General features: G+C 26.6%; 1 protein-coding gene across 15 annotated transcripts; it reads right to left on the reverse strand.

Moving 5' to 3' along the window:
* Positions 1-689: 689 nt before the first annotated feature.
* On the reverse strand, positions 690-27,465 carry LOC147817051 (serine/threonine-protein kinase mig-15-like). 15 transcript variants are annotated; one of them, XR_015430077.1, is made up of 10 exons: positions 27,230-27,453; positions 26,007-26,211; positions 22,354-22,532; positions 20,846-21,057; positions 19,182-19,245; positions 15,917-16,167; positions 9,736-9,814; positions 9,096-9,212; positions 7,059-7,139; positions 690-1,252 (listed from the first exon to the last, which is right to left on the reverse strand). XR_015430077.1 is itself a non-coding variant. In XM_087154295.1 (7 exons), the coding sequence occupies exons 4-7, from the start codon at positions 16,025-16,027 to the stop codon at positions 1,215-1,217; spliced, it is 309 nt and encodes a 102-aa protein (XP_087010421.1). In that variant the 5' UTR covers positions 16,028-16,167; positions 19,182-19,245; positions 20,846-21,057; positions 26,007-26,211; the 3' UTR covers positions 690-1,214. The 15 variants fall into 15 exon arrangements, 3 of the variants coding, with proteins under 3 accessions (XP_087010421.1, XP_087010423.1, XP_087010422.1); XR_015430071.1 differs by lacking the exon at positions 15,917-16,167 and having other exon boundaries at positions 22,233-22,532; positions 27,230-27,458; XR_015430072.1 differs by lacking the exon at positions 15,917-16,167 and having other exon boundaries at positions 19,182-19,289; positions 22,233-22,532; positions 27,230-27,458.

Consider the following 27,465-nt stretch of genomic DNA (forward strand, 5'->3'; position numbering starts at 1 on the left):
AAATAGGTTTAGAAAAAAGCAGGTGTAATATGTAAACATTTTAAACAGAGCTTTTCAGAAAATAAATTTTAAAAAATTAAGCAGATGCTAGAGTCAATTTTCTGGTATTGATCAATTAGCCATAAAAAAAAACTATATTATGCATGTAAAAACTTGCTTTGCAAAGAGCCTTACTGATGAAAACTTAAACAAACAAGATTCTACTCTACGTTGGTTTAAATTTTTTGCTTTAACAATAATGTAAATAAATGTTCAGCTAAATTTTAAATATTAAGCCAAAGAAATTTTTACTATTATCATTATTTTAACATCATAAAAATATTCACTTCTTATCTTAAATTTGAACAAAATAATTCAAAATTAAGTGAAAAATACAATGCTAGTAGTATGAATGCTCATAAGCTGGAGTTAATGTTTAACAATGATGTTAAAATTAAATTGTTTCCGATATGTTGCAAATTTTAAAGAAACCGAATTTTAACTTCATCCAATTTCAAAATACTTAAACATTACTATCATGACTATAAAAAAATTTCCAACATTATATCTTTTTAAATTTTATTAATGAACACATATCTGCCTACCCCATTTTCTAAAATTTTGAAGATTTATTATAAAGTTGCTGTATAAATTACCCAATGCAGTAGCTAAGAATTAAAAAAATTAATCAAACCAAATCATGACAAACATTATTTCACAATTTAATTATTTTATTTTAAAACAAAACACAATATAAACTTCACTCAACTATAAAAGCAATATATTCTTACCGTCATTGTTTAATATAAACATATAATCCGTAAGAACACATATTTGTCCTTAAATAAAATAATTTTTATTGCAAAAAGCAACAGTTGGACTATGTGTTATCATTTTTATTATTATTTTCTAATAAAAAGAATTCCAAAACTTTACAGTAATTTATTTCATGCAGTTCTCTTCCCTTCAATTGCAATTTTTTGTTTATGTGCATATATCAGAACAATAAACTGATGAATCTGCTTTATTGAAAGATTTTATAAAATTGTCAGCAACCACACAAACACACAGCAGGGATGAATCACACAGAGATATGCCTTTCTTCAAACTTCTGCACAACAACAAGAGGACTTTCAGCTTCGGCAGATTTAAAGAGAATCTAACAGCATATACACATCAGTTGTTTTGTTTTCTGTCAGGATTGAACTTACGGGCCCTCGTATTCTACCAGAATGTCATTTTCCATTTGCATTATCCAGCAGCCCAGACGAAGCTAAAATTATAAGAGAGAAAAAGTTAAACTTAACATTGAAAACACTAAATTTAAAACTATTAGCATTGAATATTTCTTAAAGACTTAAATCATTTAAGACTTAATTCATTTAAAAAAATTTTAATAAGTCTAAAATTTAATAGGTAGATTTCTGTAACAATACCTAAACCAAAAAATCTCAGTATCACTGAGCAAGAGTCGAAAAATATTTCATTTATAACCACTCTCAAGTAATAATTTTATTCTTTCCTAATTATTTTTTATTAAAAAGAAATTATAGTTCAAAATTCTTAAGCCCTTCTGAATCACTGGAGTTTAAAAGATAATTCCTTCTAGAAATGTTGTTCTTTCTTTCATTTTTTGAAAGAACACCATAATTTAATAAAGAACAGGAAAGGAAAAAAAAACATTTTATATCTTATTGAAATCTGACTGTGAGTGGGGATTTTGTTACTAATTCAGATATTTGGAGCATAGGAAATCTGTGAAATTGGGGAAGGGGGATTCCGTTTTAAAAAATAAGATTTTTTGGCCACCTAAATCTATGAACTTTCCATGATTTTTTTTCCTTTAAATAGTTAAAATCATGACATTTCATGACTAATTTTGTTCAATATTGAAATGCCAGACTTTCCTTTATGTAAATTGACAGAGAGCTAGTCTAGAATGACCGGACACAAGATATCAGGGCAGTACTATGAAAAGTTTTAACTGAATACAAATACTTTAGGATCTCAGCTCAAGTTATCCATAACCAAAATTGTTCACAGTCAATCATTTGAAATAAATAAAATAAAATAAAAATGAATATTTTCATGTACAAGGATGGCTATTGTACAAGGGAGATATCTTTGTTTCGATTCAAGATGAAAGTTATTTTAATTAATTAATATTATTTAATAACATAATTATGGCTCATTCTTAATGATACAATTCATGGATTCAGTTGGCTGGAGTTCAATTAAAATATCTCAAAATACATTAAAAATAGTTTGCAAATTCAAATATATATATATGGATCACACTCTAGAACAATGGTTTCCAAATGATGTTAGGGGTTCCGTGAAGGAGTTCTGACAGTTGAGACTTTTTGAACAGTTTTTGAAATCTGTAATTATATTTAAAGTAATATGCCAAAAAATGGGAAATGAAAATTTTTAAAAAAATATGTAATTTTTCTAACAACAATTTTATAAAAGTATGAAAAAAACATGCATTTATAAGAATTTGCAATAGTATTTAACATTGCGCTTATCAAATCAAAATAAAATAACAGAATTTTTTTTAATAAAGAAATATGTTTCCCTAATAACTATTTTCAACATTTAAAAACAGCTTTTTAATAGCAATATAAAAACAAATCTTCAATTAGACTAGATTCATCTCTAAGACAGTGTATATTCAACTGTTAAACATACGAGTAAAACCTAAATTAAGATTATTAAATATAAAACGATGAAAAAAATTTATTTCTCCTTTTAAATATTAAAAGTTCAAAATAAAAAAAAAGTTTTTTACCCTAATTATTACCGGACTATTTAATCATTTAGGGCTTCATAGCAAAAAAAAAAAAATTGGGAACGGCTTTTCTGGAATTGTGCTATTTAATGTCCCGTTAACAGAAGACACAGAAGGAAGTATTTTCATCTAATTTCTGTTTGTATTTATTCGTCATTTACATGCACTTTACAGAGCTACATGCTACCTTCCTTTAATCAGGATAAATATAAATACTAAAAGGTCTTTCATGCTCTATCCATTCTTTAAATAAAAATTGATCATGAAGGAAAAAAAAAAACTATGATTACCACAAATATTAAAAATTTTAAGTCTTTTCCTTATGTTTCACTGCATTTTAAAAATATTTTTGCACTGAATTTGACTTCCTAGCCTTTTCAACAGTTTCATGGCCACTAGTAACTCATATAACACTTATTCTCAGTAGCAGCTGATTTAGAATGAAAAAAGAATATTTGTATGGAAATATTTAGCAATCCTGCTTAGGTATATTGAATAAAGTAAGTTGAACTATTTTTATTGCTGCCATTACCATCCTGACCCTTTATGAGTTGATTTTAACATTATTGAAAATTTTTGTTCTTCATTAGTTTATATTAGATAAGTCTTTGTACAAAATATATAAAAGTTTTTACAACAGTAACAATATTTTGTTTCCTGCAGAACAGCAATCAAGATGGATAAGAAATATTATAAATTTCACGGTAACTGCTGCATAATATACTAAATATTTTACATATAGAGAATTTTAGGGATTTTTATTGCCATCAAAATACAAAAACTTTATTACCATAATGTCTATAAATGGTCTGCAATATTTTTTCTTTATGATTGGCATTAAATGAATTCGAAATTTTTTTATGTTAACTCATAATTTTAAATAGTAGTAGACAAGTAAATAATTATTGATTGTTAAAAGATTTAATTTAAAAAGGGAGTTCTGAAAAAAAGAAACAAATTTTTAGAGCACAGAAAAAGAAAAGCCTTAAACTGATTCCTGCGAGGTCCATTTCATTATGTATTAGTAATACTTTTCAAAATATTCAACCCAGCAATAAATTGAGTAAAATCTCTATTTTAATGGGCGATTTTTTGAAAACTCAATTATAGATCTAAAATGTACAAAAATCAGGAGAAAAGCCAGAAGAAAATGGCAAAATCGAGTAGTCTGCTGGTAGATCCAGTAGAGTTGGCAGCTATGCTGCAGGGTAAAATAAAAAAAATGTCCATACATCTTAAACCATACTATTACCATTCATCTTAAAATTTGTAAACATATGAAAATACATCTTAAGCGCATACATCTTAAAATTTGTATAACAATTGTAATGACAGCTTGAGATTCCTAATGACAGAAATGAAAATGGAATAATACAATGTAATTTTTATTTATTTCACAATCTTAATTTAAATTTAGTACATTGAATTGTATACACAATTTTAGATGCTAAAATTTTGGCCGTTTTTTGTGTAATAATTTTGAATTTTAATATTTTATTTAATCTTAAATGGAAATTCATTAAAAATGTACTTAAGTATTTTTAATACCTTTGCATTTTGTATCATTTTATTGTTTAAAATCGCTACAATAATTTGTAACCATCAGGGATAAGTAATTTTTTGTATTCATCTTAAATAGTCATTGACCACAGGGGTAATTGTGAGCCCAAGGCAAAATTCCGGAAAATTTCTCGAGTTAAAAAAAAAAAGAAGTTTAAATCGAAACATTAGAAAAAAATTTAAACAAGGTGTTTTTGTACTTAGTTTACTAAAGTTATACTTAATTTAGTTCACATAAAATATATTTAAAATTTTACACATACCTATGATGACTTAGAGAAGTAATTGAAATTTACAAATATGTCTTTCTTTCTTGAGTTTATGATTATAATAACTATTTACTGATAAAAAATGAATATTAATCTTGAATATAAGCTTATAAAGTAGCTCTCCTTACAAACAAATAAAGTAAACTGCGTTTTTAAGTTCCACCTTTGAAAATTTGATTTCCAAAAACTTTTGTGATCAATGATTTTTTGAAACATCCGAACCTTCGATCTCCGGAAACTTCCAAATCACGGTTAGAGAAATATCCGGAAATCCGGATTTTTTCCGGAGCACAATCAGCCCTGATTAAGTTTTAGGGTATTTTTAAAAGACTCTGTCGTCAAATGAAATAAAGCTCTTTTTTTTCTGAACAACAAGCTATTTTTATAACTGCTGTGAGTTTGCAACAACTGTTAAGACATCCTAGTTCCCTGTGAATTTCATAAAAAATTCCCTGACTTTTCCAGGTATACTAGGTAAATTTCAATGGAAATTTATCTCATATTTTATTTATACCATGCAATTTTTTATCAGAAAACTTAGTTTTTTTTTATTTTTTATTTTTGCTATGTCAAAAATTAGATTTTGTGAGCAAAAACATTGAATGAGAATGGAAACATAGAAAAGTTTCACTTAAAAGTAGAATTTTATAAAATAATTGTAATAGGCCCATGGGAGCCCCGGTCATGTTTGACCTATCTTTAGCCAATATTATTATCCATGCTAGTTCTGAAAACGATGTAAAACATCAATAAGAAGTAAAGACACATTTTTGTGAAAACGGTTTTATATTTTAATATTTGAACAATGCTACATTATCTGGGCTAAGAATAAGTCTTTGATTTAAATAATTTTCATTCATAAAAATCTCACTAAGTTTTAAAAAAGCTGAATAACTTTCAAAATATTCAAATTTTTCTCTCATTCTAAGTCAGGATAACTCACTAGAGCAAGATAGTGTTGCGAGGCCACAATGGGCATCACATATTTCATAACTTTTAAAATTTCTTTAATTTCTTAAGCTTGTTTTTTTGTTTTACTCATTCTTAATCAAATTATAATTAAATTAAATCAATTATTTAATTTTTATAATGGCGAATATAAAATATTTTATTCTTTTCTCATTGATCAATGTAACGACTAACTTTTTATTTCAATACTAATGTAGATTCATTAATTCACCGTTGCGCCTAATCAAATTTTTTTTTATTATTTAGTTGTGGGCCAAGTTTGCTAAATATTCAGTTATGCCCAAAAATATTCTTTCTTTTCTATTAATAAAATTTTTCATTTATACAGGAATTAAAACAAAAAGTTGAATTAGAGTTATGCATGAGAGTAGTTTTCTTACAATGTCATGTTTAATTAAGTCCTATTTCAAGTAAAAACAGGCCATACTAACAATCAATAACATAATTTTTAAGAACAAAAATCTGCAATTAATTATTATTTTAAAGGTTTATTTATTGTAAATAAATTCCTTCAAATATTTAGCTTTAACTCAGTTAAAGATGCCAATTTTTTTAAAAAATGCTTCAAAATCTTCATAATATATGTGTATGTTTTATCATTCCATAATGCTAAATGCAAAAACTATTAGTAAAAGAGATGTCATGTTGTGTTCATTTAACTAACTTTTATGTAAATGACCATACTTAATATGAATAGTAAAAAAATAAAAAATTCATCCAGTAAGGATCTCATTAATGATAAAAAAAGACTACAGATGCTCAATTGACTTGATCTGTAAACTTTTCAACTAAATTTAGTTGAAGCTCTGAGGAGCTGCGTATTTTAAGCATAATCTAATAAAAAGCAATTTTTTAAACTTTAAACTCAGAAACTGTAGCTACTACTCTTGTTTGGTAGTTAAGAACATTGTAAAAGCATAATCTAAATAAAAAGCAAGCATATCTTTGATTATAATAGCTTCATTCCTTTTTCGTCTGTATTATCATGTAAAAATATTTCCTTCAATTGATTAAGAATTCATTTAATCCTCCTCTTTATAAATCATTAATATGTTTTTCTTAATAACTTTGGCATTTGTGCAGAAATCAAATTATTTAAATAGATTATTTGTTTACAATTGCCTAAAACATTAACATAAAACTCAAGAACAGTTTAAGTTTTATTACAATGTTTTTACCTTTATAAAATAGCCATTAACTTCCCACTACTAAAACTGTTCTGCAGATAATACAATACAATTGAAAGAATATTTTTAAAATAGCTTTCAAGATTGAAATTTGGAAATATAATTATACAGGATAATATGTAACTGTTCCTATCATAACTGAATAAAATGTTACATTTAAATCCATTATTCTTTTAATTTACAATAATAATATGTATTGTAAATAAACGAATACATATTATGTTATACATTTCAAACTTGATAATTATTTCAAACAGAATAGATAAATGAAGGTAAAATCAAAAAGAAAAAAATATTTCTTACCTACAGATGTTGGCATCTCTCCCCACTGAAGAACAACATTTTTATTAACTTTCCCACAGGAATTTACATAAACTCCTTCATCTAGAAATAAAAATAAACAAATTATTTTTACTCATAATAAATAATTTCAGTACCTAAACCACTCAAAAAATAGGATGGAAAAAATTCTGCTAAAAATCATTATCTTAAAAGTTATTTCAAAATACAGTAAAAGATAAGAGAAAGAAAAATACATAGCAAATTTAAAAAAAAAATGGAGATGCCTTAAGTTTTGAAAGATAAGTATGTTGAGGTCTTTAAATATAACAAAAAAGTTAAAGTGAAAACAAGCACTGATCTCGTTACAATTACTAAATATAGTTAATACCACTTTAAAATATAATTATTTAAAAAATTTTGTAAAACAATAAAAACTATCAACACCTTCTTGAATGTTCTGAGTAAATTTTCCATTCCAACAATTTTTTAAACATCTTAAAACATTTAAGAATCAAACTAATTTATGTAATACTTTGTATTTGTATGTTTTTATTGCTAGAAAGCAAAGAAGATGTTTAATTATAAACTACTAACATTTTTAAGGATGTTTGGAACAGAAAGCTTTTTTTCTGTTCAACTCTTAAAAAAGTTGTAATTCTTAAATAGAAATAAAGAGAAGGATCTTGAGAAATCTAAATTTTTCTGATCAACTGTTAGGTGGAATTTTGCTAGCAAAGAAGAAAAAGCTCGAAATGGATATTTTCAAAAAAAAAAAAAAAAAAAAAAAAATGAACAACATATTTCAAAGAAAATAGGTATTTAAACAACTTAATGTGAGTGTCAAAGAAAACAAGCATTTAATTCAGATTTTTATACTACTGTTATAATTATTTTTCAAAAGAATTATCTGGAACTAAAATAATTTCATAATGCATAAATCTCTGCATATGTAATTTTAATTGTAAGTAATTATTCAACAGACTTTTACAAATTCTCAAAATAGTTGAGTGATTTTCTGAACCTCAGACTTCAAACTTCGAGAAATTAAAAGGTTTTCAAAAAATATATTTGATTTTATTTTTTAACTCACTGAGATCATCTGAAAAGTTACATTTGCAACTTTTCAAACGATCCTAGTCAACCTAAACCTAGCAGTCCAAAATCTTAATCCATAAGGATTATTCCTAGTGCAGTGATAAGACATGTGCCTATAATACCAAAATATGATGGAAACTTAAAGCATTAAACAAATTCTCAATTTAACTTTTCATTTATAACTACTACAATATATTAACATTATCAATGATATATATTTAAAATGAAAAACTAATAAACATTAAAAGTAAATAATAAATTAAAAGAAATAAATAAAAATAATTTTTATTCCCTTGAAGTTTCTTTTTTCCTTTCTTACTGAACACCACTTTTTACATTTTTTGGCACATGTTCCATCACTGTTAATGTTTAAAATTAATTGAGTGTAATCCAAATTGGTTTAGTTTTATGCCAGAATTTTCCATTTTTAATATTGAAAAGAATCATTGTGCTTAAACACCTATTTTGTAAAATGTTTAACACTTATTTTGAGCAATATCCAATTTTGTAAAACATGTCTATCAAATTGTGTTCATTTTCTTATATATGTTTTTTAGCTGTATCAAAAACAAACAGCTCAACAATTTAATATTTTTAATAAATTGCAGATTAAAAAAGTTTTATTTTAATTTTATCAGTTTATTTAATTTTTCATGAAATTCATTATTTTAATTAAATATTTAAGAAAGAGTATGTTAATAAATATCTTTTAATAAAAATTGACCTTTTTTAAAAAATAGTCTGAACATAAAAATTGTCTCTTTATAAAAAACAAGAATAAGAACATTTACATATATTTGTAATAAGTATATTTGTATAAGTACATTTAATGTTAATATTAATGGCTCACTATACGTATAGATATATACAAAATTTTAAAAAAAAGTAAAAACTTTCATAATTCATCACAAACAACTTATTCTATACAGGTTGTCGGAAATACAACAAATGTGGCATGCATACAGAATTTAATGGTGGGATCTTTTCCAAGTTTTCCTTAAGGAATGCAGTGCCTTGCATTTCTTCAGTTTCAGCTGAAACTGTGCTGACAGCAGGTTCAATACATTCAAAGAAATGAAACTGCAAATTTCAAAAAGTTCTGATTTTATAATAATGAAGACACCACAGAACAATTTAATGTACAATGAAATATTTCAAATAAATACTAAACTTTTATATGTGTGCTGTAAAATACAAAAATTAAACTCAAACACATATTAATAATTCAGTTACTTTTTAGTATCTGCTCAACATAGCACATTTTGTCGCATTGTGTGAAAAATTATCAAAATTAAGAAAACCATCATTTTTAACCAAATTAACCTACACAAAAATTATAGAAAACAGAAAGTCTTCTTAATAATGGAGAACTAGTTGCTCGGGGACATTTTTAAACTGATAATGCAACATATGATTAGCAATAATTACAATAAAACTATAATCAGTAATTTTAAATCTCTAACAATAACAGTTTATACAGTTAGAAAATACTTTTTTCTTAAAAAAATTTGATAAATTCTTAAAATGAGCAGTAAATAGCTGGAATCAAATGTAAAACAATTTATGTTCAGTCATAAATTTTAAGCATTGAAATTATACTCACTATCATAACAAAGAAGAAGTTGCAAGCCTTTGGAATTGGGAAGAGTGACTATAGTGTGAGGTGTAATGAAGCCCTGAGACTAAAAGAAATATAAACATGAACATTAAAAACTTTTGAAATGCTTTGGACAATGACTAAAATAAACTAAACAAAGGAGCAGACTATATTATATATATATATATATATATATATATATATATATATATATATATATATATATATATATATATATATATATATACACATATATATTCTGCTCCTTTGTTTCTGACACAAAATTACAAAACAATTAATTATATCTATAAAAAATCATACACATAAAAAAAAAAGATTCTGCACAATCTAGCAGAAAATATATTGTGTAAAAAAAGGCCCATCAGCAAAAAATAAATAAATATAAAATAAAACAATAATACAATACCAATGTGTAAGATGCAGCAAGTATATAAAAATAGAATAATAATAATAAAAAAAAAATACTTGTATAAATGCCTTTCTAATTTAGGACCCAAAAATGTTTCAATGATACTAACAATTCTTTTTAGTTGTCACACACATTTAAAAAACCAAATTAGTTCATTTTAATATATATTTCATATGAAAAATCACATGTATTCCAAATTAGTTTAAATTTCCTGTTAAAAAAAGTTCTTTGTTACCACTGCAGCAGAATGCTTTAAAATTTAGTGTTTAATGTTAGTATTTTAAGGCTTTTAAAGACAATTTTTGAAGAAAAAACATTATGAATGCAATTTTTGATTATAAAACAGATTTTAATAATATTTTATAAAGTTTGATAAAACCTTAAATAACCCAAGAATACAGGGATTAAACATAGGAACTTCGTATATTAAAACCAGAATTTTAAAAAGTATATATTAACTGACATTTATTATTCTCTATGCATACATGCACACTAGCAAACATTTCAGATTATTTAACATAATTACAATGAAATACAAATCATGAAAACACTTAATCAGGGAGCTACTTCAATTCCAAACTTACTTATGATTTTTGTGTATTGTTTACTACAACATTAACTGCTTATCATATCATACTTATTTATTAACCTTTTCAAGAAGGATCGACAAGACAGCTAGGTCTGTAGGGGTATCTTTTTGCGACTGGGGGTGGAAATTGTAAAAGAAAGTTTCTGTTCGTAAAAAAATGGTGACGAGAATGAAACAACTTTATACTCCCACTGTTTTTCTTAAACACCCTTCACTACTTCTTTGACTATCGTATTTAGGGACAAGACAAGGGCCACCAGAGAGGGACTCTAGTGCTTTTGTATCACTTTATAAGTGCAGAAATCCTTTTTCAGTGGTTTTATTAGATTCAGCATAAAAAATTAAACAAATAATATTTCACATATCGTTTTCTATAATAAATTATCAGCCTGTCCTATGTTATTATAACTTATGCACCTTCAAGCATTCATTCATTTGCACCATGTAACACTTTGTCAATCTTTTTGTTTTGAAGTTTATCAATGCAGAATCTCAATAAATAATATTTCAATGTCTATACGTACATTTATGTTTAAAAAAATTAATGAATGGAAAAAATAATAGAAACAGCTTTTTCTTTTTTGCTGTTATATCAATCCCTCATTCGCAACAATTTCTGCAAAATCAAAATTTAAAGAATCAAGTCTTAGTTTACAATAACATACAAAAGGTTTAATAGCTATAATTATCAGTACCTATAATAATAACTATTTAATACATTACAATTAATATTTGTAATTTTAGTACGTTTATTAAGCATTTCACGTTTAATTTCTATCAAAAATATTTTACAAGCTGTTTTTTAACATATTTATATTAAAACAAATTTTAAACAATTTGTCTCTGTTCTACAATAAGTCTGAGTAAAAATAGAAGAAATTTAAATAATTTCTGATGCACGAAAAGACAATTTAACTACAAATATAACTATTTGAATGTAATTTTTATCTTTAGAATTGTTAAATCTTTTCAACTTATGAAAATATGTCACTTCAATCAATGATAAATAGTTTTTACCACTTTATTTGCCGGTTTTATGTTTTCACTATTAATGATAACAACAATAAAAACAAGAGGGGGAAACGAAGATAATTCTACTATAATTCCTGGCTAATTTGATTGATCTGTTCTTCTCAGTAAGAATGATCGTTACTATTGAAAATTATTTAATCAAATAAAATTCCCTTAATCTTATTTACATTATTATATTAAATAAATTGTGTGATACATAAAAAAACTATTATTACAATAACTTGGTTAATCATTGACAAAAATTAATACAACATTTTTAATTTAATTTAATTTTCTAAATAGCATATATCGTAATTTAAATCACTAACTCTAAAAAAAAAATGCTTTAGCCAGTTTCTAAATTTATTTTTAACATATCACTCAGAACCTTATTCCTCTAATCTCTCAGTTCGAATCAAATATGTGCTTTGGTTTCCAAAGAATTTTCTTTTAAAATAGCTTCCCCACAAGAAATACATGAATACTTCAATTATTGTGCTTCAGTTGCAAATGATTCACATGAAATATTCATATTCAAAACATCATGTCATTTTCTTTTTGTACCAAATTTCATAAATGAATGTATCTTACAGAAACTATGTAGAAACTATAATATAAATTTTTTTTTTTAAAATTCAGGTAATAGATTTATGAAATTTTAATGTTCTCAAAAATTTAGTTCGATCTTATGAAGATAAACCAACGAGATATTATTAGACTTCATAAAAACTAACTTAAAATTAAATTGTATCTAGCGTAATGAGAGGTGAGGAACACGAAAATTGTCAAAAGAAAAAAGATTAGGAAGAAAAAAAAATACAATTTATGATTTCATTACAAATAAAGCATAAAAAATACAGTACTATAAATTACACTTTCAAAATCTGAATCTTTGAAATCCTTATATAGCCAAAATCATGGATGAAGTTACAGCTAAAAAATGTAAATATATATATAAATTTTTCCTACAAAATAAATATTTTTATTAAAATTCATAGAAAAATATTTTCTTCTTGTCTGCAACAATTACAATCAAAATTTAAAAAAAACCGATAAGCACCACATTTATAGAAAACAGTAGATGTATACCCAAACTTATAATTGATATTTAAAAGTAAGTGGGAAATGTAGAAAACATTTTCTACCCTTATGAGAAAGTGTTGCATAAAACAATAAAACACATCCCACAGCCACCCCTTCCCCCAGAAAAAGGCTAAAGCTGAACTATCTATATTAGAGGTTTATACTTAAAGAGCTTTACAACAAATAGCTTCACAATTGTATAGATTAGAGTTGTAGTAGAAAAATGTGGCAAAATAAATTGCAACACTTAATGAAGTTTCCATTCTTATTCTGCTTAAAAATTCACATTTCATTACTTTTTAGTCAAAAGATACATGTTTACACCCCAAGTTGCTTAAATTATTGAATAACTGAGCCAGCTCGTTAAATATAAAAATTAAAGTTTATTTTTAGCTAATTCACAAAGTTTTCTATCAAGAATAACTTTTTGGTAAGAAAACTAGCATTTGATCAGAAAATTATCAGTTTATTTAGGGGAAGTCATAAGATTACAGGGTGGTTCAAAACTATACGTCAAAAATGTAAAGGCAGCTAGAGGTGACCTAAATAAACTGATTTTGTATAGGAATGTAGAATATGCTCAAATGCAGTGTTAAAAGTGCTAGCATGTAATGCAGTATTACTCCCAATAATTGAAAAGCCAGTTATACAAAAGATTTATTAACAGTTCCTAATATTAACAGATTTATTAACAGTTCCTAATATTAACAGATTTATTAACAGTTCCTAATATTAACAGATTTATTAACAGTCCCTATTAGCTTGCAACCAGTTTACAATCAAATTATAGAATTGCTTGATAGAGCGAGTATCAACAAGATTCAAAGAAGTGGCGCATGAATTGGTGCACATTAGCAAAAGTCAGCACATTTTCAGTGGCAACCAGATCTTTAGATGATTCAAGACTATTGATTGTACAGGTTACTTGTTTTATATTTGACCCCACATGAAGAAATCTAAGCACGTCAAATGTGGAGAATGCGGTGGCCAGTTCAGGAATGTGAGAAGAAATATATTAAAAGCAAGCAACAATGATAGTTTTGTCTGCATCAAAAATTAGGATTAGAGCGCCTGAAGCCTACTAAAAGTTAAATAATGTATTCATATTTAAAACATACTCAATTGCGAAACTATCCAAAAGGAGCGCAAGAAAAAGATCAACGGAAATATTATTCAATTAAAAAATCATGAAGGTGCTTAATGAAGTGGAAATAGATGCAGAAAATGTTTAACAGTGACTATAAGGCTTTTAAAATGTAAAACTATCATTTAATTTAAAGAAAAGAGCTTTGAAGTAAACTAAATAAAAGATTTAAAAAAGTTAATTTTATGTAAAATAAAAATTTATTTATTCAAGTGTAAACTATCAGCAAAAATAAAATACAAAACTTTATGCAGAAAATTTACATTTCCTTGAATCTCTTACAGATTAAAAATGTCATCATCATGTCATCAAACCCGACAAAATTAACTCCAATGAATTTTTCCTATGATTTATCTTGGTGATAAGAATTTGTGTGACACCTCAAAATTTTGGCACGTCTAAAAAGATACTTGTATAAGGAATGGGGCAAAATATTAGGTAAACTGCGCCATGCATACATATAAAATTCAGTGACCTGCATACAACTTTGCATTAAATGCAAAGGTCTTTACTTTGAAAATTTGTTATTATATTACAGGCAATAAAGTTTTCAAACTCATTTGAAAGTCTGGTACTGATATTTTGCTAAGCATTAAAGTTGTAGAGCATGTGTGTCAACTTATCTCTTAAAACCCTGTAATTTTAAACTATGCAAATTTTCAAACAAACCATGGAGTGAGGGATATTTGCGTTGCAGTATGCCACTTATTGTAAGTTTTTAAGACTAATTTCGTATAATTTATAATAAATATCTTCCACGTTATTATGTACATCATGACAATCAGCCACAAAATGTCAAGATATGAACTAAAGTGATCTTCAAGAACACAGAAACAGATTCCTGTGGCTAAATATTATATTAAAACTATTAGTCTAGTAAAAATAGCATGTAGTCTAGTACTCTAACAAAAAAGAGTACAAACTTTACTCACTTAACTATACTTTTACTCTAGTTACATCAGAAAAAGAATAAGGTAAACTACTAAGAAAACAAAGACAAAAAACACATAATTCAATGATGTCTTGATAACTACATGCTTGAGAACTAAATTTAACATCAATAAAACAAGTCCTAAATAAAGCAAAGAGAAAACTTTTGTTACTTTTAAATCTATTATATGTTATTAACTCAGAAAAAAAAACTTCTTTTTATTTAACCAACATATTAGTCATTGTGTTTCTTTGGATTATTATTTTCTTAAGTTTACTAAAGTTGCAATTTTTAAAATACCATATTTATTGCAATATAAGCCACCCTTTCCTTTTCAATGTTACTGAAAATCGAATGCAGCTTAGAGTCGAAGGTGTAACAATTTGTTGAATGGGAGAAATTTAGTTTTTACCCCTTTCAAATGGAAAAATGTAACGATCCATTCTGGTCACTGCACTAGTCACGTTCCATAGGTATATCTTTAGTGTTCAATCTATCCTGAACATGATTGTCTGCATAACAAATGCATAGGATTTCATAATAGACAACTCTTTGTAGGAAAACAGCGACATAAGCACCAATTCCAAAGTCAGTTGTGACAGTGGGAGTGACCAATCATTTTCGGAGCATGATACAGTTAGAACAATTATAGTTTCATGTGTGTATTTAATCTATTTAAAAGTTTTTAATTGTGAAAATTTAAGAAGTGAACAATTAATTTAATCAATCATTCACTTATTATTACTTCCTATTATTAATTTTATAAATATCTGTTATCAATAAACCTTTCTACGCTACTTTTTATTTTTCACAAATCTGTGTTCAAAATTTGGAGTACAGCTTCAATTCAAATAAATACCATATGATCATATTAAACAGTATCGAGTCTGATATGAAGATCTGTCACCAGATCATAGTTTAGAGACCCACAGAAAACTCAAACATCAGTCACAAAAAAATTCATTAAAACTCAGAAAGATATCAAAATAATTTACTCACATGAGCGGGTATATAAATATCGTAGACAGCACCAGAATCCAAATCTAGAGCATGAAAAACTTCAGTAGAACCGTACACTACTTTGAGCCAAACACCCTCTTCAATCATCATATCTATTAGAGTAGGCCAGTGAGCTTAGTCTGCAAAAGACTTGAAGGCCATGAATTTGTGATACGGTATTGGTACCCATTAATAAATTTCTATGCTTTCTTTCAAGGTGATAACAAGGAACTTTATTCATTCAAATTCGACTGGGAAAAAATTATAAAAACAGTCACACTTTGGTATAGTAGTGATATATTACTCATAAAGTTCTTAAAATTATAAAATAAAGAAATCAAATTCTGGTAAGAACTGGACTCTTAATTAGAATTAATCATCATTACAATGCTGTGATAAGTAGTCTAATGAAAAACCTACAAACAGGTTTATAAATAATATTTGTTATGCTTTGAAATGGATTTATGTTTAAGGTTATACATATTAGAATTGATGTAAATATAAAATTCAAAATGAAATTTTAAATATTAACATCACTAAACAAAAAAATCATACTTTTGTCAAAAGTAGACACTTTACAAGAATTCATCACTGTTTGAGTCATTAAAATGAATAATCTAAATATAAACACTGCAAGCTGTTTTTTTAAAAGAAAAAACACACTTATAAATACACAGTGGTACCTCGTTAACGTGAACATGCTTAACATAATATTTTTAACAGGGTGTTTAGCCAGATTTTTCAACAAAAAATAAGTACCTTTTATATACTTTTTAAGCACTCTAATTAGGATCTTTGCAGTAATAAATTTTTTTTTCTATTGTTTAAAGTTCTTACTTTATAAACATAATAAAATTCAAAAGAATCAAAATTAATTTAAAAAATTCAATTTAAAAATCGTGCCCTTTTTTGTAATTTAGAACAAGAATCGACAAGGCAAAGAAAAGAAAAATCCCATTTTAAAATATAGAAAATTATGCACTTTTTACAAACCCGAAGTAAAAAAAAAACTACCTTTAAGGGCGTTTAAAAAACGCAAACAAAAAATAAGCAACTTTAAGCACTTTTTAAAAATGCTACGCACCCTGTTTAATATGAACTAATTTTTTATTCTCTGCACAATTGAATACGCACATAATACTTTAAAGTATTTTTAACATGAAACATCTTTTAAGGTGTACTTGAATTTCATTGCCCTTGGATAAAAATGTACTTTAAATGTGAACAAAAAATTCAGTTCCCCTTGAACAGGTAAGAAAACTAATCATTCACAGTTCTAAGAGTTTTTTAAATGCTTTGTTATCAAGTTATTAATTACAGCAATTAAATTAATGAGTTGTATGAATTAAATCTGTTGAGAGAGCATTGTTGTTGAGAATTACAGGAAACAAGCCTTTTGTACTCTAATGTGAAAAGAGTTTTCTTCTACCTCATGAGTGTGAAAGTAAAGAGGCATGCTTTCTTGAAAAACCCATATTGATCCTTTGTTCATTATGAATAGTTATTTCTCCACCACTCTCATACCAAGAAATTGATATTACTGAACTGCATTTCTAGAGATAAATATGTGTGGAGCTAAGATTTTTCTTAAATTTCACTAACGAATACTTTCAGTTCATAACGAATACTTTCATTTTTTTTTGTAATGAAAAATGAAAGCTTGAATAATTTTTTTGGATACAGTTAATAAGTTAGAAGACTTTTGGAAAGCGTGTGCCAATAAGAAACCAAAACAAGATATTACCAATTATCTTGTTAGTAATCCTCTCTAATTTGTGCAATGAATAAATTTTTCTTAAATAGTTACTTTTAACCCACTGATGGCTCTGCACAAAAAAAGTTGGCTTTGAACCTGCAGTCTTCTCCACATAGCAAAACGGGTTTTTTCCATGCTAATAGATAGGAGAATAGTGCACAGGTGAGAAACATTCTTCTAATTTTGCCTATTTGCTAAACAGCCAGTAGCATTAGTAATTTTTTATTTGCTTCAACAGATTTAAAAAAAAAAGATAGAGCACCAGAAGTAAGAACATTTTTTAATTAAATTCATCTGAACTAAAATATTTTTAGCTTCCTTTATAACTTTATTCTATTTTTTGAAGTAATTGGTTGTATTTATTATGAGATTTAAAGAAATTATTTAATATAAAGCGGAAATAAAAACTAGATATATATTATAGTACAATTATAATTATATGTTTCACACATAAATAAATATGAAATCAAATATATATTAACTTACATATTTATAATGGGGATATAACAAAAAGCTTTTTTTACTACAAAAAACTAGTTTTACAGACGCTTTTATTATGACAAGGCAATTAGGAGGGTTTATACTAGACTTTAATCTTCACTTTTCTTGAAAATACAGTATTTGGAAAACTGAAATGTTAAGCATTAAAATTTTCTTTCAAAAATTACGATCAATTTTCAGTTTTTCTATTCTGCTTTTGTGTATAATCTTTGTTTTTTATATGTGTTTTTATAATAGCGCTGCATTCTTTAAAAAGTTTCAGATAGACATTACCTCTTTTAATGTTTTATGCATAATTTTTTTTGCAGAAAATATTATTTTTAACATTAAAGTTTTGTTTTAAGAATTAAGAGAATATTCTTTTTTATTCACCTTTACAACTTAAGCTTTTTTTTCCAATAGCAGTTAGTTTTTTTTTTTATCTTAAATATTTCTAATTATTTTAGTATCTAATTATCTTTACTAACTTAAACATTTCTATTAAAACTTTTTCCCCTTTACCCCATATCAATTATACAGCTAAATTTCGATTATTTTTCAATAATGACTAAACTTATTCCAATATAAAAAATATTTATTCATGTTTTTTAATTAAAAAAAAAGTGTTGCTATTCGGTCAATTTTCTTTGGCCAAATATTTGGCTATTTCACTATTCGATACATTTCTAATTCATAATAGAGATTTAAGACTTAACAAGATTAAACAAGGTTTGACTGTATGTACATAAAACTTGAGAATAGAAGAAAATAGAGCTACAAGTATGCTACGAAGCATAGTAAATAACAGTTTTCTTCTTTCTTTTTTTAAAATTTGTGATAAGTTAATTCATACTAAGAAGCAGTGCATAGCTGAAAAAAATTTTGATACAGTGTTAACTTTAACGTGTGCCAGATAAATATTTATCTAGTATTTCTTTTGAATTATAAGCATAAACACTACACATAAATTTATGGACATAAATACAAAATTTAGATAACATAACACTTATGCATTAAATTCTTGTTTACCTATTTTAAAATGGATAGCACATTGAAGATCTCCTACATTTATCCAACCACTTCTTTTTTCAATCTAAAATATGATCACAGTTTTGTTAAGTAAATTGTTTTCATCAACTATAAAAAAAAGAATGGGCAAAAAATTAACTTCTTAAAATATTAACTTAAATAAAAAAAACTCATTTTAGTAATTTTCTTTTTTTTTTGGCTTTAATGCTATTGTAATGAACTTAGGGCTTTTCATTAAGCATAACAATAACTTTTAAATAATTTACCACTAATATGGCAACCACTAGAAAAAATGGTCTAAAATACATTTTTTTAGACCTAAATAAATCTAAATAATCAAAAATACAAATTTAGGTATAGGTGTAAAATAAAAAATTATTAACTTAGTCCTAACTCTATACTATAGACAAACAGCATATAGTGAGCATTTATGCAAAATTTCAATAAGATAAGGCAAACAAATATTTAAAATATCACACTTACCAATAGAGAAAATAACAAAACAGGTTTTTAGCTGCAGTAACTGCACTTATATTTAAAAAAGAATGAAACGGGAAAGACAAGAGTAAAGGAATGTAAACAAAAATTGCTGATGAGTTAAGAAAAAGTATTGAATACAGTTATCATTCAATATCAGTTTAAATCACTGACTCATTAACCTTTACTATTGAGAAAATAGTTGCAGCAAAATTTAAAAAAATAAACTAAAAAATAAATTAAATTCCTAAAATATTTAATGAGATAAAGACATTTAAAAAATATTCATCATTTATTAAATCAAACAAAAAAGTGGTGCTAAAATATCGAAAAAACGAGTAAAATAAAAACCAGTCTGTGCTCTTTTTTTATTTTATTTAGACACAATAAAAATAGTGGGTACATTTAATTAAATTTGTTAACTAGCTATATTCTCAAGATTTGAATGTCAAAGATAAATTTGACATCAATTCCAATTTAACTCTTAATGAAATAATAAAAGTTATAAAAACTTTTAAAAGCCTTAAAAGAGATGAATCTTTAAAATGCTGCTTATAAAATAACAAAATCTTTAAAAAAAAATTGAAGCTATTTTTTTAATAATATATGACATTTAAATTAAAATACAGAAATTAATTTAGCCACTGTAGTATTTGTAAAGTTTAATATTGAAACCCTTTTTTTTTTTATTTAAATGTAGAATACCAGTTAATAAAATTAGCCACTTAATACAATCAAACTTCCTAAGAACGAATGATGCTTTATTAAGTGACAGGCACTGTATATTATTAAAAGACAAGTCTTGCTGCAGCTCCCTATAAGAAAATGGGTTTTTAAAACTTTTATAACTTCTTCTCTAACTAGGACAAAAAAAAAGTTTGGGAGAGATGAAAACGAATTTGTATTTAATATTGAAATCTGAAATTTAATGATTTACTCATAATAAGCTTAAAAGTATATTTGGTTACCGATAATAATAAAAAATAAATGAAATCAAATAAAAATTAATTACATTGATTAAAATCAAAAGCTGAATCATAAAACATGCATTAAAAGCTATTTCAGTTTCCCTATAAGCTAATAAAAAATAATTCATTAATAACTAAAATATAACTGTAAGGAATATATAAAAAACAATCCTGAACTTGAATATGTGTTAAACTGATAATACACTAGCTAATACTCACTCCATCAGTTCTCAATATTTTGCTCCTCAGCCAAGAGAGGTAATATCCGCGTACTCTACATTTTTCGCCAGACACTGTGACAAGAATATTTTGGTCATCTAGGACTTCCATTTGCCGAAATTTTCTCCTCGATATTAACTGATACACCTTACCTTGACCACTACGGTCAAGAAGCATGAGTCCATTCTCTGTACCAATCAGTAGATTTACTCCTAAGTAACAACAGTTTATATTAAAAAAACAATAAAATAAATTTTAGCTACAAAATTAAGTTCAAAAAGAAATTAATACAAAAAATGATAATTCCAAGCAACAGTGTGATAAAATATTGCTATCAGCAATGTAAAAATTCCACCTAATGCTTAAGTCACAGTTAGTAGCACAAACAAATAAATAAGTAAATTACACAATGCAATGAGTTTAAACCAGCTTTTAATCTATTTTAATAAATGTTAACCAGCTTTAATTCCAATTAATATCAGCAAATTACTAATTAATTTTTTTCTACAAAATAATTTATAATTTTATTATGCCATATTAAAAATTTAATGTCCTTGTTCGTTACCCACGAGAAAACTTAGAAGGATACACAATAAAACATTTAAACATCGTGTTGCAATAATAATGAGTGATAATTTATTAATAAATTAATAACGTAAGGTTTACTGTTTACTTTTCACACTAAAAATAAACACCATCAAAGACTTTAGAATTATTAAAAAAAATATTTCACTATTGAATGCTTGACTTTCAAACAAATGGCATGTTTTTACAGCTTTTTATTTATTTATTTTGATTTCTTTTGCGAGCAGCAGAAACAATCATCGCCTGGTAAATTACCTTGAAAAGGCAAGATCCGCTGCTTGAAGTGAAATTATTTAGTTGTAAGTGAACTCATTTATTTAAGAAGGTTGAAATAACAATCATATTTTAAAATAAAACAATTTAATTTGATAACTATTAATGAAAATAATAATGAAATTATTAACGAAGTTAAACTCATAAAATCTATATGAAAAATATCAATGGTTAAAAGCCTAGTTTTTAAAATATACAAAACAATGCCCTCCAAAAATTTTTAAAACAATTATAGTCTTTTTCTTTGTAAAGAAGCCAGCAGTTAAAATATGCAAGTACATACAAACTTAAGTCAATATAAAGGGCTATAATGTATTCAGTCTTGTTCTAAATGTATCACGTTTTTTTTAAAAAAACTCACACCTAATTTTATCACTAATCTAGCACTAAAACTAAATCAGGTAATTTGGATATAAACTTTTGATGTTTGAGAAAAAGGATTTTGTTTTCAAAAGGAAATGAACACATTATGAGGAGTAAAATAAGAACTAATAAGTAACAGAATTTAGGTTTCAGGAATAATATTTACATAATTTACCAATACCAGTTGTATATTGTGTATAAAAAAAGAGACGGAGAAAATATTTTTAAAAAAGTGCTCGATTCTCACTCCATAAGGCAGCACATAGAATATCAGAGTTGAATCGTACTTTCTTATTTCTGGAGTGTCATCAGATGACTCGTGCAATGTTGGTGTAACATTGACACTAACATGGCTCTCTCTCCTTGGAGATGGAAAGGGACCAGTACCATCACCAAACCCAAATGTGAGAAAAGAGCGCTGTTTGTGTTGTAGTTGAGGAGGGGCCTTTCCAACAGCTTGCCTATACTGTTACATAAAAGAATAAAGTTATTCAATTAGAAAAATAAAACTAAGAGGTAAACAGACAATAAAGCAATATAAAAAGCAAGCATCAAGAAACTATAAATATTAATTTATGCTGTATTATTTAAAATTAGCACAAAAACAAAGCCAATACTTATTTTAAAAAAAGTGGTGATTTTATTTTAACATTTAGTGCAATTGCAATAGCATATAAAAAATTTTTTAACACATACTTCCTGATATATCTGCAATGAAAATTAAGATACTTTTATTATACTGATTTCTTTAGAATATTTAAAGCGAAAGTCAAATTTATACATAAGTAATATTACTTTTCATTTCAGTTAAAATAAAAACTAAATATTTTCAGCAAAAGTTATGTAATGAATGTATATGTAGTTACATATGTTATAGTGAATGCTAAAAACTTGGTAATTTCTCTTTCCAATAACCTAACTAATTACTATTAAAAAAGATAACCATACACAAAAATTTTAATGAGACTTAAAACTGGAATATTATATTATGTTGTTCCATTTAAAATATGTTATTTATAAATTCTAAAAACAAACAAAAAAAATTATCATAATTCCTACTTAAAAAGCATAACTCTCTCAAATAGAAACACATAAAATTTAAGCGAATATTTTATTAAAAAAAAAATCACATATTAATAGCACATGTGGGTATATTTTCTGATAATTAACTTTAAAAATCATTAATGTTTCAGTCACCAGAATATCTTACTTAAAATACATATTGAATGAACCAGCTATACAAGTCGCAATAGGAAAAAAGGAATTTCTTAATTCTAACTAATATTTTGCAGGGGTGACATTAAAGAAATGGGGAAAAAGAAGGGAAAAAAAATATTATGCTTTAAAAACAAATAAGAATATTTTAAGTGCAATAAATGTATCAAGTAACAAATCAACTGGATGTTTCCAGGGGTCTGTCCAGACATTTTGTGAAAGGTCCGTTTTTGTAAAATTGTGAAAAAATTAATCGTAATTTGTGAATAAAAAATAAACGTTAAGTCACATTCTTTCAACCAGGGTCCTGCTTTTGTGAATTTGTGCAAATAGGGTCCTGTTACTGCAAAAATTCTTTACAATGAGTTTTTAAATTGTAAATGGATACAAGATTATGCTCAACACTGTAAAATAATAATAAAAACAAATTAAATTTTCAAAAATAAACAGCTATTGCTGCTACTAAATTAGAAATGCAACACACAAATATTTGGTATTTAGTCTATACTTAGTTCCTTTGCATTTGTCTTTCTCCCCCCCCCCTCCCGCTTCCTGGGAAAGGTTCATTCGATTAGCAAAACAATAATGAAGATAAACAAATCTGTGAAGGGTCCACTTTTAAGTTAAAATATTTTGTTAAGGGTTTGTTAATGGACCCAAATTTCTTCTAAATAGACCTTAATTTTTGAAACCAATGCCATACAGTATGCTTATTCACAGCACTACCCCCTGACACTTGACATATTCGGAGTTTTCATGCAGCTAGTGATAAGCAGTGTATGGTGTACCTGCTTTTATAACAACTAATATTCCTACTCTGAACCGACAGGATTTTTGTCCACTTTACACACTAATTTACTTTTCTCTCAATAGCAAAGCAAAGACAGCAAGAACTTTATTAGTTACCATATATATATTATATTAAATATTAACTCATGCATGCATTTTAAAGTTTGAAATATATACACACTTAAATATAGTAATATAGTTAACAATTATGTTTAAATTGAGATTATAGTTCAAAATTAACTCTTACTTTAATTTAAAAAATCTGTGTTAAAATATAAATTTTAGTCAGTAATTTTATAAAAAGAGTTTTCAGAAGAACTTTTGTTTATTATACTATGGTCAATACTTAAAGTTTATTTATATACACTGGTTATTTTAGATAATACAGTGTAACGTCCCATATCCGGACGTCCCTTTTCCGGAAGGGTCAATTTCCCGGACACTTTTTAACAATCAAAATAAACAAACATTTCTTCATCTTCCCCACTCTCTTAAAAAAAAAAAAAGTTTTTTGACAGGTTTTTTCCTTTCTTAGCTTCTAGTGATCTATGCATTAAACCCATAAATCAACAGAAAAGAGAACAGAAGATCTACCAAGACCCTACCGTTAGTAACGCTCCTCCTCTGGAATGCAGGAAAGGGGGGGGGGAGATTTTTTTTCAAACGAGCACAATTGAGTCCCCTCCCCCCTTCTTTCCTGTGCAGCTGGCTAGTAAAAGAGGCATTTCCTGGAACCTTTTTGATAAAGTGTTAGGGAAAGAAGTACTGTGAAAAAGGGTAAACACAGCAAACGTTAAAGTGGAGGGGGAATCCCCTTTAGTCACACAAGAAAAAATAAAGAGAACCCAATCAGCATGCCACGCCTTTATGCTTGATTGATAGCCAATGACAGGAGAGAAAGTAAGAACTTGTCACTTCCCCCCCTTCAACTTGAATGACAAGTAAGAAGGAAATGAATTTTGCTTCTTCACCTACCCACCTTAATGAATGAATGACGGGAATTTCCCCTTCTTGCTTGAAACGTTCTAGTTCAAAATGGCGGAGAGAGGAATGAATATTTTCATAACTGTAAATTTTTTTAGTTTCCTATATTTATTTTTATAATAGCAATAATTATTTTTTTTAAAAATATTTTGTTTTTGATTGATTAGATGTCATTCTAATACAGTAGGGAACCAATTATCCGGAACGATCGGGACCATCGCTATTCTGGATAACTGATTTTTCCGGTTTTCTGAATCGCTACAAAAAGCCGTTTTTTTTACTGTTAAACCCAACTAAAAAAATTTTTTGAAAATAATCTTAAAAAGAAGAATAAACGATGAAGTAAAATAGAAAAAAAAATCCTAAAATCCTATGAGGAAAAAAAATTTTTTTTTTGAAAATGGCGGGAAAATTTATCGAATTTCGTTCCGGTTTTTTGGTTTTCCGGTTTTCTGATTTCCGGATAACGGGTTCTGTACTGTACTAAAACATTATTGCAAGAAAAATAATGTTATTTAATTTCTGCTTCTTAGATTCAGATCATTTTAATCTCTGTTTACCTTGGGGGTCTATTATACGGAAAAATCGATTATCCGGACTTCGGAAAGTCCCGCCGATTCCGGATACGCGACTTTCCACTGTAGTGCATAATAATTGTGAAAATTTTGTTTTATATAATTTGAATTCTTAACTGTAACAAAAGAGGAATTTTTAATACACTTTTTCTCATAAGTTTAGCTATTTAAAATATCAATATTAATGTTATACCAATACATAAAAGCAATTCTTAAGGTTTTTGATAGCTTTCATTGTGATGGTTTCCACACAGTAATCTTAAAAAAGCTAAAAGTGCAAAAAAAAAAAAAAAAAAAAAAAACAACAACTCGTTCACAATAATTAAGTCTTACTACAATTCTAGTAACACAACAGTTATAAAAATCACAAGTAATACCTCATCTGATATTGTTGAGTCTTGAAGCCTATGCTGTGGTGAAGACTGATGATCAGATGTGTTCGAAGCATGCTGCTGCAAGAGGTCAGGTACAACACCCATAGAACGTGCTAGCGGTCATCCCTATATTACCAGGAGAGCTTTGAGTCCAGGACCTCGATCACAGCCACCGCTTGATGAACTCCGATCCGTTGGCTCCCTATCACTGCAAATAACAAAAGAGCTTTAGTTTTCAGAACTAAACACAATTAAAAAGGAGAGAAAATTTAAAATCTGTGGAATTTAAAGTATAGCAAATATGCTTCTAGTCAGCTACACGTTTATGCAGATTTTATTGCTATTACAAGAGTAATACTGTTTTACTACAGTGTGTTCCATAATACAAGCAGGAAATAATTTTGATTGAAAACACAAGTTTTAAATCAAAAATTGTGATTTTAAAAAAACCCAAGCGCATTTGAAATTTTAATAGTCTAAACACTGGCATTTTATTTTCAATATCCGCATTTTATTAATCAAATGACATAAAACTCAAAGATTGGGTGACTTTTAGAACACTCTTTATTGCAAACAAATAGCATTTTTTTCAGCTAGGAATACAAGTAATATTATGTAGTTTTTTTAAAATTGTTAATACATGAATTAGAGTAACAAACCATGCCACAAAAATTTGACATCCTTAAAACAACTGACAGTAACAAAAATGACTACTAAAACTGTTCCCTAAGAGCTATCTGCTACTCTATTTAAGTGCTATATATTAAATTTAAATGCTATATATTAAAATAAAATGCTATATATAAATATATTAAATTTAATAATAAATTGAAAACGCTCAAAACTAATTTCGTTGGATTTAATTGACGTGTTTACATAATTGCATAAACAAGCAAATAAATTCATTGGGGTAATAATAATTCATCTTCAACAATTCATCAACAAGGAACATCGAGCAGAACAGGCACAAGGGCTTTCACACCAGTTACGATTCATTCAAAAGGCACATTCAACAGAACAAACAGCAGAACTTCTACACAAATTAACATTAACAGGGCAATTACAATTCAGTTAAATTTATTCATTCATAAGGCACATTCAACAGATCAAGCAAAAGAGGCAGCCAAATAATATGCAAATATGTAACTAAGTCAACTCATGTGAAGAATTTAGTGTCAAAACCAATATTATTTATATAAAAATTACAATAAATGTCGTCAACATGCCTAAATACTCGAGCATGCGAACTTTCATTAGTTAACCAGAAATACAAGTAGCCGTGAATTTAAAAAAGATTGTGCACCCTGAAATAGGTAGGGGATACTATTAAAAAAAATGCATTTCTATTTTAATTGAATTCTTTAATTTAAAAATCCAAACTAATAGCAAATTTAAATGGTAAAAATAAAGTATTGGTTTAAAACCAATTTCCAAAGATTGTGCGAAAATATTTTTACGCTTT

This window comes from Parasteatoda tepidariorum, chromosome 1 (genome assembly GCF_982258835.1).
Source record: "Parasteatoda tepidariorum strain Cologne lab strain chromosome 1, Ptep-v5.0, whole genome shotgun sequence".
Lineage (NCBI taxonomy): Eukaryota > Metazoa > Arthropoda > Arachnida > Araneae > Theridiidae > Parasteatoda > Parasteatoda tepidariorum.